This window comes from Sylvia atricapilla, chromosome 17 (genome assembly GCF_009819655.1).
Source record: "Sylvia atricapilla isolate bSylAtr1 chromosome 17, bSylAtr1.pri, whole genome shotgun sequence".
In the NCBI taxonomy this organism is placed as follows: Eukaryota; Metazoa; Chordata; class Aves; order Passeriformes; family Sylviidae; genus Sylvia; species Sylvia atricapilla.
Genome location: NC_089156.1, coordinates 4,295,275 through 4,308,113, shown reverse-complemented (window position 1 = coordinate 4,308,113; position 12,839 = coordinate 4,295,275). Strand labels below are relative to the sequence as shown.

At 54.9% G+C, this 12,839-nt stretch overlaps 1 protein-coding gene across 1 annotated transcript in view; it reads left to right on the top strand.

Annotated features, from left to right (window-relative positions):
* RBM19 (RNA binding motif protein 19) overlaps positions 1-12,443 on the top strand; it is a 51,782-nt gene extending 39,339 nt beyond the window's left edge. Inside the window, exons 24-25 of the mRNA XM_066331325.1 lie at positions 5,091-5,204; positions 12,052-12,443. Coding sequence (XP_066187422.1) covers positions 5,091-5,182 — 92 coding nt within the window. The 3' untranslated portion in view covers positions 5,183-5,204; positions 12,052-12,443. The remainder of the gene's footprint in view (positions 1-5,090; positions 5,205-12,051) is intronic.
* Positions 12,444-12,839: the final 396 nt, after the last annotated feature.

Genomic DNA, 12,839 nt, shown 5'->3' with positions numbered 1-12,839 from the left:
GCAGCACATCTCGGTTATTCAGTGATCCCAGTGTTCTGGAATAGTGCAAGGCTGGTTACTCCAGGATGGGGAAGCTGCAGTTTGGTGCTGGCAGGGCTGAGGGTGGGTGTGCCCACCCAGAACTGGAGTGGGCACATGTCGTGCTTGCTCCACCTGGATGGAGAGAGCAGCAGGGAAGATGTTTCAAGCACCCAGTTTTATCTTCAGCACCCAGTTTTATCTTAGGATCTCCTTCCCCCCTTTCCACTCTGCTCAGTGTAGGGAGAAATTAACAGTCTTGGCTTTAGGCTCCTCGCAGACTCTCAGCAGATGTGGCTGTGAGCTCTGCCACCTCCCCCAAGCCCTGCTTATTCCCGATTTTTGCCTGCCTTTGCCCCAGCCTCCTCATCTGGGCTCTTCCTCACCGAGCTGGGGCCCTGAGGAGGGCAGCAGGAAGAGCATGTTCACATTCCAGCAGGAATGCAGCCTTGGAGCTGAAGTGGCTGCGGGGTCTCAGCTGAGAAACAGGAGCAAGGCTACCACTCCCCATCTTTAGGGATGGGAAATAGGATGGAAACACAATCCCTGCTGTGCTCCAGCCTGTCTCAGGAACGTCCAGTGGCTCCAGCCCTGGCAAAACTGCCGGTGGCTAATGCTGTGGCAGAGCAGGATGTGCCACGGGGGATCTGTGCCAGGCTGGGGCACACCTGTGGGCACCAGAATCTGACTGGGGCCTGGGACCAGGTCTCAGCCTATCTGTGCCGCACTGGCAGGCTGCAGGGTGGGATTTATCCCCTTGGGAAGTGCCTGCTCCTGATTTCAGGGCACTGGGGGCTGTGCAGTGGCTCTGAGGTGAGGCAGGAGCTGCACCCTTCCTTTCTGTGGGTGTGCTGAGGGTGACAGGGATAAAGAGGGGAAAAAAGGCTGCCAGCACTCTGCCTGCAGCCCCCTGGAAGGAGGATACTCCTTCAGCTTTCCTCCCTGGCACGGCTAGAGGCTGCTTTTCCCACATGGAGCAGGGATGGAGAGGATCACACACAGCACCAAACAGCCGGGCTGAGACCATGCATCTCCTCTCACTGCTGGCACCAGAAACCAGGCTTTTTCCTACTGATCCCCGTTTGCCCAAGTCTCCTCCTCTCCCCACGAGGCACAGGAGAGCTCAGCCATCCCTGTGCTGTTCATGAATGTCCCATGAGTTCTTTTGTCCCACCACAGCATGGGTGAATTGTGAGGGTTTTTCCACAGCTTTGCAGGCTGCAGTGGCCAGGTCCCCATCCTGAGCTGGGAATGGGAAAGAAAAGATAATTTGGGGTCTTCAGGCCTCAGGAAACAATCAAGACCGAGGTCTGTGGTGTCCCCAGCTCTAATGTCAGCCTCATCATCTTTGTCTTAGTATTTCAAAGTCCTGACCTGGGCTTTGACAGACGTATCCTACCACTGCCTGCTCTCTGCTACAATTACACACCTTATTTCTAGAGACCATTTAGAGAGATTGGGCTTCCAGTTCCAGGTCTCTGCTGTTATTTGTGAAGGAGAGGTCTGGTCTCCCAAATCTTTTCTCCATGCAGGCATTTGTCATGGCAATCAAGCCACTTCTGAGCTGTCTTTTCAATAGGTCTAATAGATGCAATAAAATGGAATAGGCTTCCTTCCCATTTTGTGTAGTTTTCAGGTCATTCTTTATGGCTTGTTCTGAGGCTTTGTAATGTTCCAGGAGAAAGTGAGGAGCCCAGGAGTGGTCACTGACTGCCACGGGTGGTTTCAGTAATTCTGTCAGGAGTGAAGCCACAGCCCAGCCCTGAGGCCTGAGACCTCAGCCTTGCACCCCCAGCCTGGGAGGGCTTTAAGGGGTTTTGCTCATTTCTGAGAGTTTCTGCTCTTCCTCCTGGGGCAGGACACTCTGACATTAGGGGAAAAAAAACCCTTTGAGTTTTGTTTGCACCCCACATTTAATGTGAGGGGACCCACTGCTGCAAGGTGGCTGCAGAGCCCGAGGGCTTGGCCAGGGACAGGCCAGGTTTGATACTGCTGTGGATAAACCCGGTGAATCTCACCGTGGCAAGGAGAAGCCAGGGAAGGCTTGGCCAGCAGTCATCCCTGGAACCTCTAGTGCAGCCCATAACCTGGAGCAGGGCTGTGACAATGCCACAGCAGGGCAGGGACAGGTGACAAATCCCGACTTGGGCAGGGAGATCCTCCCTTTGCAAAACAAGGATCACTGATGCTTTGGAAACAGGCAGGGTGGCTGTCCTGGCTCTGGGGCCAAGGGATCCCAGGGTTAGGGTTTAGGGTTAGGGTTAAGGTTTGGGGTTAGGGTTAGAGGTTAGGTTTAGGGTTCAGGTTAGGGGTTAGGGTTTAGAGCTAGTGTTAGGGTTTAGGGTTGGGGTTAGGGTTAAGGTTAGGGTTAGGGGTTAGGGTTTAGGGTTCAGGTTAGGGGTTAGGGTTAGGGTTTAGAGTTAGTGTTAGGGGTTAGGGTTAGCTGGCCAGCAGCTGAATTTGCCAGCCCTGGGGCAAGGGACAGCCGTGGATCTGTGCCCTGTGCAGGAACAACACTCCAGGCTCGCCCCTGCACATCCCAAATCCCAGCCCCACGGCTCCAGCCCCATCCTGGAGGAGTGGCGAGCGGGGGAAGCTCTGCCGTGCCCTGGGCACACTCAGCTCTCCCGGGAGCCCGGGGCCGTGCGGGGACGGCGCTGGCTCCCGATGGCACTAAGTGACAATTCCGGCGTTCAGTGCGCTCTCCCGCCAGGCCTAACTTGGGAAACCAGCTGTGCCGGGCCGCTTCTCCTGCTCCTTGCCATCGATCAAAGAATTAAATTGACAGATGGGGAATTTCACCACGCCGGGAGGGGAAGGAATGGCTTGTGGTAGGGCGGGGGGGTTGATCGGGAGGGTGAATGAGGGAGGTGTGTGAGGAGGGGGGCAGCTGTGGGTGGGTGTAAAGCAGCCGAGCCCCGCTGTGGCTCATCCCTGGTTATTTACAGTTGTTGCTGGAAGCGGGGGATGGCCAGGGAAGGCATGGTCCTGATCCTCCCGGCAGGGTGGGAAAGTCCTCCTGCCTCCATCACCTTTCCCAGTTTGCTCCTGCCTCCATCACCTTTGCTCCTCCTCTGGCTGCAGACCCCCAGGTTTCCTTTCCGCTCACCTCCCAACCGCCGGGCTCCCTTTTTCTTTTTTTTTTTTTTTTTTTTTTTTTTCTCCTTTGTCCTTTCCTATTTCTTTTTCTTTTTTTTTTTATTTTTTTTTTTTTTTTTATTTTTTTTTTTCCAAGAGCATCTGTAACTAATGCAAACACATGCCGGAGCCCGGAGAGTAAAACCCTGCAGGATTAGCGTGGCATCCGCAACCCTGCCACGTTCTAATCCCGTGGTAATCCCCCTCCCGGCCCACCCCCGCCGGCTTGGCCCATTGTTTAAAGGAAGCAAATGGGATCGTTAGCGGGCAAACCTTAACCAGCTTGGAGCAGCAGAACGGAAGGAAGTTGAACCAATTCGCTTCCCCACCCTCTCCTGGGTTTTTTATTTTCCCCTTGTTAGACAAGAGGAGGATGCTGCGGGTGCTCCCCGTGGCCCAGCCGGTGAATCTGGGGGATGCAGCGGGGGGAATTTCCCTGCCACAGCCCTGCCCACGCCATGGCAGGTCCTGCTCTGCTGTGGGATGCTCCCTGTGCGCCCAGCATCCCACATCCAGCCTTTCCTCTCTGTGCAGCCTCAGCATCACAGGATCTCCATGAGGGGCCTGCCCGGCTCTGCTTGGGAAGGGCTGGCTTGGGAAGGGGTACAGGACACGCTCCCCACAGTGGATGTGGGAGATGAGACCACATTTGGTGCCATTCCAAAGCCGGAGAGCTGGGAGCAGAGTGAAGGAGAGGGAGAACTGCTGAGCTGGCACCTCGCTCCGGGGTTGGTTATCCCCTGTGCCTTTGGTGATTGAACTGGGAAGAGCTGCTGGAGGGTCTTGAGGTGGCACCTTGTGGCCCCCTGGGCTCCCCTGAGCTCAGTGGGGTGGGTGCTGGGAGGGCAGTGGGGTCCTTCAGCACCCTTGTCCCCCTCCCATCCCCACAGCCCCCAGGGAGAAGGGAGGCAGGTTCTGGCTCTCTGTCAAGGCATTAATTGAAAAATAAAATCATTCGATGGGAACTCCAGAAATGCAAAATTGTTGGGAGTTGGGGGGAGGCGGAGGGGGGGGGGGATGTGAGCTTTTGTCAGGTTAATTTCTTCTGTATTGATGTTTTGTGACATTTACTTGTTGTTTATCTCCCGCAGCAGCTGTAATACTAAAAGAAAATGCACAGCTTGTTCCATTTATTTATTTTACACCTTTTCTTTAGTCCTATGGTATGTTTGTTTGTTTGAGAAACCCAGCGAGGCTTTTGATGTCTGAAAGCAGGATTTAAACAGCTGTTCTCCATGTGCTGCGAGAGAGCTGGGGAGCCAGGGGGGGAGAGGGGGCTGTGCCACGGCTCCTGCCGGGAGGGCACTGCTTGCCCGGCAGAAAGGAGCATGTCAGCCTCACATCAGGGACCAAATGGCTTTGTCACCTCGGTGCTGGGAGCTGCTGCCGGGGTTGGGATGTTCCCCCAGGTCCCCCCAGGACTCTCCCCTCTCCTGCATCCCTTGGGGAGGATGTGTGCCTGGTGCTGGGTGCCAGGACAGCGCTGTGGTGTGGGGCAGGAGGGGCAGAGCAGGGACACGGTCCCACCATGAGCTCAGGGATGTGCACTGGGCTGCTGGGATGGGGTGGTCTCAGCGAGGCTGTGTCCTGCCAAGAGCCCTGCTGAGCCCCTGGTTAGGTTTACAGCCACTTTCCCACAGGGAATTGGTGAGTTCCACGGTGAATTGGGGTCAGCAGAAGGGTTGGCATCACCATCACCTCTTTGGATGCTGTTTGCCTCCCAGCCTGTGAACTAAAGCACGGGTGGGAGGAATTGGAATCCCAGCTCCTGCCAGGGCCTGGCTGGGGAGGAGAAGTAGGTGATACTTGATGAGCTTTACCTGGAAGGGGATCCTGCTACCTCCAGCCCCCTCAGCCCCTCCCAGGTATGAGGGTCCAGGCAGTAATTTTTGCTTTTCCTCTTCCCCCCTTGGCTCCCACCCGCGCCTGGACAGACTCCCCAAAGAAGAAAAAACGATCAGAGTTTTTGAGTGAAATCATGGAGCACCTGGAAGAGGAGGACAGTGACAAGGATGAGGACATCTGACAGCTGCCAGGGGTCTGCTGAGGTGGGTACTGGGGCAGTGGGGCCGGGGTGGGCACAGCTGGCCCTGAAGGTCACAGTGACCTGGTTTGCTGCAGGGTGGGCAGCACCAGGAGCAGGAGAAGGTGGAATTCCAAAGTCTCAGCAACCTCCAAGCAGGGATCCCACCCTTTTCCTCTCCCCCAGGCTACTGGCTGGGCTCCCAGGGGTTGCACCCCGGTTTTGGGCTCGGTTTGGGCCCTGTGTTGAAGTGAGTGCATGCCCTGGTGTGTTCTGTGTGCTCCCCTGGCTGTTGGCAGCCCCACAGGGGAAGGCAGCAGAATTTCTGCTGCAGCAGGAATTGCTGCCAGGGTGTGAATTCTCCCTCCCTGTGGCTGGGGGAGAACAGATGGACTGCCAAAAAATCAAAAGTCCCTGTTTGGACACCAACCTGCAGCTGCCACCATGTCACAGATCGTTTGGCAAAGGCCTCTTCCCTGCCAGCACCAAAAACTCCATGGCTTCTCTTCCTCCAAAAGCACCACACCCTTTCTGGCTGCCATCACTCCTCCTTGGTGTGTCTTGGGGTAGCACCTCAGGGCTGGAAAACACGGGATGGGAGGAGGGAGCCGGGATGAAAGGGCTCCCTGAGGTCAAACCCTGCAGTCCTGCCAGCCCCTGTCAGCTTTTCGAGCCCCCTGAGCTCACCCTGTGCGGGTTCAGTGGAGGTGAGATGGGCTCGTGGTGTCCTTTGTGTGTGTTTGTGGGCACAGGAAACCCTGGGTGTGTGACAGGAGCCCTGTTCACATCGCCTGAGCTGGGTTAAACCAGCACTGCCTGCTCCAGGGAGGGCTTTGGGGGAACATCTGTCCAGCTGTGATGTGGGGGTGCCCCCGGGTGTGTGTGCTGTGCACACCTTGTCCAGCAGCCAGCCCCAGGGTGGGACACACAGTGCTGCTCACAGCCCAGCCCTGAGCTAACAGACATGTCCTACCCCAGCTTCTCTGCAGAATCCCCAAAACCAGGGCTCGGCACTGAGGCTGCACTCCCAGGGACCACAGGTGGGACACCCATTGCTGGTCCCCCAAACTGCTGCCACTGAGAGGCTTCCCAAACCCTTCCCAAGCCACTCCTGCCAGGACCTGGGAGTGCTGGCTCAGAGGACACACCAAAACTCAGGGATACCCCTTTGGGATGTGTCAGGGCTGTGGTGTAACACCCTCATCCTGCAGAGCAGCACCAGCCGTGCAGCAAGTGGGGAAACTGAGGCACGGGTTTGGAAGCAGTGTTGTCAGAGAGGGTGGCAGTGTCACCTGAAGTGGTGACAAGCTTTATTCCCCCTTTTTTTGCTTGCCGTTGATGAGTGGCATTCCTGTCCCTGTTCCCCACTGCCTTCACACCCTGCACCAGGGGGTCCCTGCAGGGAAGCTCCAGCCTCAGCTGAATTAAACCTCGCTTCAGCAGGGATGTTTGACCATCCTGGCTGTGCAGGACCAGCCCATGCCCAGCACACAGGGCAGAGAAGCCAGGCAGGGTCCCCTCCCAGCACATGACTTCAGCAAAGCTCTGCAGCATTGCAGGTTGGGCTTGGATTTTCCCCTGGGGTTTTTTTCCTGGGTTGGTTTTTTTGGTTTGGTTTTTTTTTTCCCCTTTTTTCCTTCATTGTCTTTTGTGGCAGGGCAGGTTTCTTGCTGAGTGTCTCTGAGGTCTGCAGTGGCGACGAAAAGGATTAGCACAAGCAGAGCATGTAGGCTTTAGAGAACAGAGCAGAGTTTGGTTTCAACATCTAATTCAATTTGTTCTGCCGAGATTGAAATATGAAATGGTTGCCAGTCAAACGTTCAAAGGGGGAGGAGGGAGGAAAGAGGAGAGGGAGCCTTCTCAAATTTAAATTTTAATGAAAATTAATTTAACCCTTTGATATGTTTTAAAACATGTTATTTCCCAGGCTGGGAACAGGCTGGAAAACATTCATAAGGTTTTTTTTCCCTGTACCTTCAAACATAATGAAGATTTTCTTTTTCCCTTAATGATACTTATCTCGTGGAGCAGTTTGACATTGGTTAATTTTTCAGGCAATTTGGTATCAAGGAAATCTGTTTGATGTGAGTTGGGGGGAGCTGTGTATGTGTACACAGATATACATGTGCCTGGACATTAATTATGGAAGTGCTGATCACAGCTCTGGAGGACAGTTGGAGTTAATTCCTGCTCCACTTCTTTGTTACGTATTGAGAATCCCACACGTCGCACCCCTGAAATTACAGCAGGAATCCTGTAAAAACAAGAATACACCTGAATTAAAATGATCACTTAAGTAGGTCTGCAGAAATCCAGCACTCCCCACTGGCTGTTTTCTTTTTTCCCCCTGATCTGGAGCAATGCTAATGATAAGATAATGCAAACTCTCTTACCTGTCCACGGAGCTAAAGCAGGGAACAGCCTCCCCCTGGTCCTGAGCCTCGGCAGTGCTGCTGCAGTGCTCTTGTTTGCTCTGGGAGGGGGAATAGTTGCTTCTTTATTATTCAAGAAGGTTTTGTCTGTACCAAATGATTGCACACTGATGGTTGGAACTGGACTGGGATGAGCTGTCCCTGTCCCCTTCGTTCTGCTGGCTCTTGACACCCCAGGGTCAGTGTCACCGTGTGTGCCTGTCACCCCTCAGCTGCCCTGTGCTCCCTGGGCAGAGCTGGGCACAGGGAGGGTGTGCTGCCCACCTGGGTGTCCTTTTTGGGGGGCAGGTGCTGGGGCCAGGCTGTGCTGGTGGCAGAGAAGATGAGCAGCTCCAGGCCAGAGTCATCCATCAGCCCTGGCTCTGCAGATGGGAGCTGGGTACAGCCCCCCCAGATGGGCTCTCTGGGCTGTGCTCTCCCCACCAGAGAGCTCAGATGAGGGGTTTACACTCAGTTCTGGCCGCTGGGGCACGGTGCAGGCTCCCTGGGGGGTTGAAGCCCACTGTCTGCCTTGCCCAGTGGGTTTCTGTCAGGCTGTGACAGCTTCATCCAGGGCGAGACCTGGCGAGCTGGACAGAGCAGGAGCTGCTGCAGCTGCTCCCCAGGCAGGCTCCGGATCCCCCTCCCCAGGGCCAGCTCTGCAATTGGATTAGGATATTATTCAAATGCAGCTTTTTTACTGAATGAGAGGGTTAAGGGGTTTTAATGTAGAAGCAGCTCTCCCTCATTGCTGCCTGTTGCCAGAGGCCTGTGTGGGCTTTTATCTCCTTACGGGGACAGCAAGCAAAGCCAGGCAAGGCACAGAGGGAGCCTGGGTCTGCTGGGCACTGCCAGCCCCTCTCTGCTGTGCCACGGTGCCCTGTGGGGGCCCAAAGTGACCCATTCCCTTTGGAAAACCCCTCACCACCATCTGTTTCCCTCTGTGTCCCATAGGAGCAGGCAGGAGAGCTGGCAGGGACAGGCAGGCAGCATCTGGGAGCCCTTGGTGGTTTCTTTTCATCACCACTGCACTGCTCCCGCCTAAATTCAGGAATTCCAGCTCTTCCATCCTTTCAGTCCCATCTTGCCTGGTCTTCTTTCCAAGAGTTCCCATGGAATGAGGTCTGGGAAGCACGTAGGGCCAAGCAAGCCCCATAAATGCTGTTCACTCCCCCTTTGCCAGGGCTGCAGGAAGGTCTTGTATTCCCTGCTGCTTTCCAGCCCAGCTGCTGACTCCTGGAGCTCTGCCATCTCCTGAGGGAGCTTCAGGCTGGACTTCAGGAAGAATTTCCAAATGCACACTGAGAGAGTTGATTTGGATGCTGGCTGGGAGATTTGGGGAGCTTCTCCTTCATCACAGGATCCCAGGAGAAGGGAGTCGGAAGGGACCAATATTCCAACACATCCAGACTTTACCCATGACCAGCATTTGGGACCACATGCCAGCATCCACCAGCACCTTCCTCAGCAGGAAATGCAGCAGCAGGAGGAGGAGGAGGCAGCTGCAGCTTCCCTGGCTGAGGCACTCTGCCTCCTCTTTTCCCTAAATATATGCATTGGAAAGGAAGAGAAATCGCATGGCCGGGCTTGAGATCTCAGCCTTCACCAGCCATGAATAATAATCAGGCTCAGTAATTCACAGTAAATAGGGATCCAAATTGGCTAATCAGGGAGGCTCTCACCCCAAACTGGAGCTGGGAAGGGAGGCAGAGCACGAGGGGGTGTGCACGGTGTGACCTGAATCGGTGACAAACGGGAAGTGATGCCAGCACAGGAGCAGGGAGGTGGGGAGGACCCTGGAGAGGGGAGTGTCACCTCCCCTGGGAGCTGCAGGAGCACAGTCCCTACGTTCCACAGGCCATAATTAGTGCCATGTAATTAGGTTTGTCTCTCTGTTCCAGCCCCAAGACCATGGTGGGCTGCTGGGGATGGGTGTGGACCAGGGGGGTGCAGAGCCAGCGTCACCATGTCCCCACATGTGCCATCATCCCCAGCTCAGGGTTTAGCAAAGCTGCTGGGACAGAGTGGGAGGGCAGTAAGGGCTGTGGTGTGTGTCAGGAGAGGTGATCTGAGAGGAAAAGTGTTTTCTTTGTGTTCCCTCAACTACAATTTGGCATTTTCTGGTTAATTTTCTCCTGCAAGAGCGAGTGGGGCAGTGGTAGGAGCTGTGTTCAGGTGTGGTGGGGTGGGGCTGGGGGTCTTCCTCTGCCAGCAGCAGGCTCTGACAGGGAGGGAACATCCATGGACACCCCCTGGGAGCAGGGAATGGCTCCCCAGTGCCCAGCACTGGTCAGAGCAGTGACAGGCAGAGTCACTCCTGCTCCTTCCCAACAAATACTCTTCCAGCAGCATCTGAAAACGCTGTGAGATCAAGTGAGGATAAAACCATGAAGAAACCCCTCATTTCAGACCCCTGCTGACCTCAGCCCATGATTTGGGCTTTTAAATATACAGAGTAGGAGCTGGAAGTGCAGCTGATGAGAAGTTGGAGGAAGGCTGCCCCTTCAAGGTGTTTTGCAGCTGCTGAATGACTTTTGAAACCGAGCAGGAACCTCCAGCCACGTTCCCAGTCCCCTCAGCTCCAGCACAGTGGCTGGGGAGCATCACACTGCTGCTTTGGCTCCTTTTGCAGCTCTCCCAGTCCTGCTGGCCTGCAGCAAGGAATGCCTCTGCATTCAGCTAAAGCACAGCAGCTCTGTCCAGGGGGGATTTCCTTTCCCTTTCCCCTTCCCTTTCCCCATCTCTCCCCTCCCCACACCACTGCATTAAGAACACAGGAAATTCAGGGAGGGATGGAGCAAACAAAGCTCCTTTAGCTTTCTTTCCTCTGTGGTTTGGCTTCCTGCAGTGGAAGGGAGTTTGGGGTGTGCAGTGCTTTCCCTTGGGGAGTGATGGTGCTGCTTGGTGCCTCAGCACCTCGGAGCTGATGGCCAGAACCTGCCTGAGAGCTGCAATCATCCCTCACAGCCCAAAGCTGGAGGTGGGGTTTAGCAGGGGTAAGAGGACAGCTTTGTGAGAGATGGAGAGGAGAGCAGGGTCCTGCCTCTCCCACACTGGCTGATCCCAAATCTTTTTGGAGGTAAGTGCAGTCCCTGTTAGCAGCGATCCCCCTGAGGCTGAGAAATCCAGGGCTTTTCTGCTTCATCAGCTTAGAAACCAGACCACTAAAGGCAAAAATCTCTCCAGGAGAGAGATGTGGGGCTGGGCAGCCACCCCCTCAGAGCCATCCTCTGCCCCCAAAAGCTGGCAGCAAAGCCTCAGCTCAGCCTCAGCACAGCTGAGCCCACACTGGAGCTCTGCCCCTGCTGGGGCAGGGATCTCTCCTGGTGTTTGGGGCAAAACATTGATTTTTGTACTTTGTCCTCTGGTTTTAAGCTGATGATGTGGAAAACTTTTAAATTTCATTTCTCCTGCAGGCTCTGGGTGGGTGTGTGGGATGAGCTGCTGCCATGGGCTCAGCCTGGGGCACGACCAGGGCTGGGAGTGTCCTGCTGGATCCGAATTAACCTGGGCTTTTCAACAGAGCCAGCACAGGCAGAGACAGCCCATGGGGTTGCTTTGGTGGCCCCAAAGTCTCTGTGACACCCAGTGGGGAGGCAGGAACAGGCAGATTGCAGGCAGGAGCTGCTTTAATTCCATTTTCAGCCGTGTGTGAGCCCCAGGGTGGACTGTCCCAGGAGCAATTGGCAGGACTGGTGCAGGGCTGCAGAGGCATCAGCCCAGGGGGGTCACAGCCCATTCTGCCCCCAGCAGCATGAGCAGGACAGGAACATCACCCCGGGCAGCTGCGGAGCAGAGCAGGAGCTCCTCCCGCCAGAGATCAGTGCTGAAAAACAAAACCTGGGAAGTTTCTTATGTTAATTTAACAAACCCGAAGCCAAGTGAGCCCGGAGTGGTCCCAGCTGGGGCCTGCTGGCCTGGGTGGCAGCAGGAGGGGCCACAGCAGGCAGGAGCCTTGGACTTCGTTAGGATTCAGCCCTTGGATCTCTCCTTTCCCTCTGATGGCTGAGTGTGATTGACACTTACAAATTACCCAGCCAAAAGTGTCGAGTCTTTGACCCCTGAGTAACATCTTTGGCAAGCCTGAGATTTGCCAGCATTTTGTCATCTAATTACTACAAATCCCTTGAAAATTCACTGGCTGGTGAATTTTTAATGCGGGACAATTTCAGTGTGATGCATCGCCCAGATGGGCACGCACCAGGCTCCTTCCCTCTCCCCCCGCTGCTGCTTCTTCCCTGTCCTTTCTTCTCCTGCTTCCCTCCTTTCTTTGCTCCCCACCCCATTCCTTCTCCCCCTCCTGCCTCTGTGCATCCCTATCCGTGGAAGTGTCCAGGATCTCAGCCCCTCCTGGGCTCTCCCTCCCAGCTCCGTGTCCCCCCAGCCCTGCTCGTGTCCCCTCCCTGTCCTACTGAGGGAGCTGCTACATGCAATTAATTTATTTTTTCCTCATCTTCTCAGGTCTCTGGCTGATGGGTGGAGCAGGAGAGGCCTCCATGAGGAGCCAGCCCACTTGTTGCCAGTGGAGTCCTCTCGTCCTGTCAGCCCAAGGGCTGATTTATGCCCTGTGTCCAGGTCCTGGAATTCCCAGCCTTTGAAACAGACTTTAAATTCAGAGGGGAAGGAAAACCCTTGTCTGCTGGCAGCTCCTGAGCATCACTTCTTAAATCCAGGCAGGGAGTGATTCCCTTCATCTCAGCCCAACCTGAGGGAAGAGGAACCTGGAGCAATGGCCACTTCCCTGCTGACCTGGGGACTCTGACAGAACCTGCCCCTAATATCTGAATTAAATCATTCCTGTACATTAAAAACCACATTCTGTACATTAAAAACCATATTTTTAGTTTCCTAAACTGAGCCACGTCTGGGTTTTGTTTGGCTTTGTTCCTTCTCCACTGCCAGGTAGTTTTTTTGGGGCCGATAGGGAGATAAGAGCATTTTAGGAGGGAGGCCTGGGCTGTGCTGTGCTGGGCTTTGTGCCTGTGTCATTCCTGTCCCCGCTCCCAGGCACTCGCCTCCCATCTCTCCCTTCCCAGCTTTCAGAGGGAAAGAGGCTTTGCTTTTCAACCAGGGTACTGCTTTACATATGTAGGCAGCTGATAAAGTATTTTCACTTCGCCCCTTTCCCCTCTGGGAATCGCTGTCTTACGGCAAAACTGTTTTGTCTGACAAGGGCTGCAACAGATTACACGTGTTGGCTGCAAACACAGGGCCTTTTTTTACCCCCCTCCCACCCCCCTTTTTTTTTT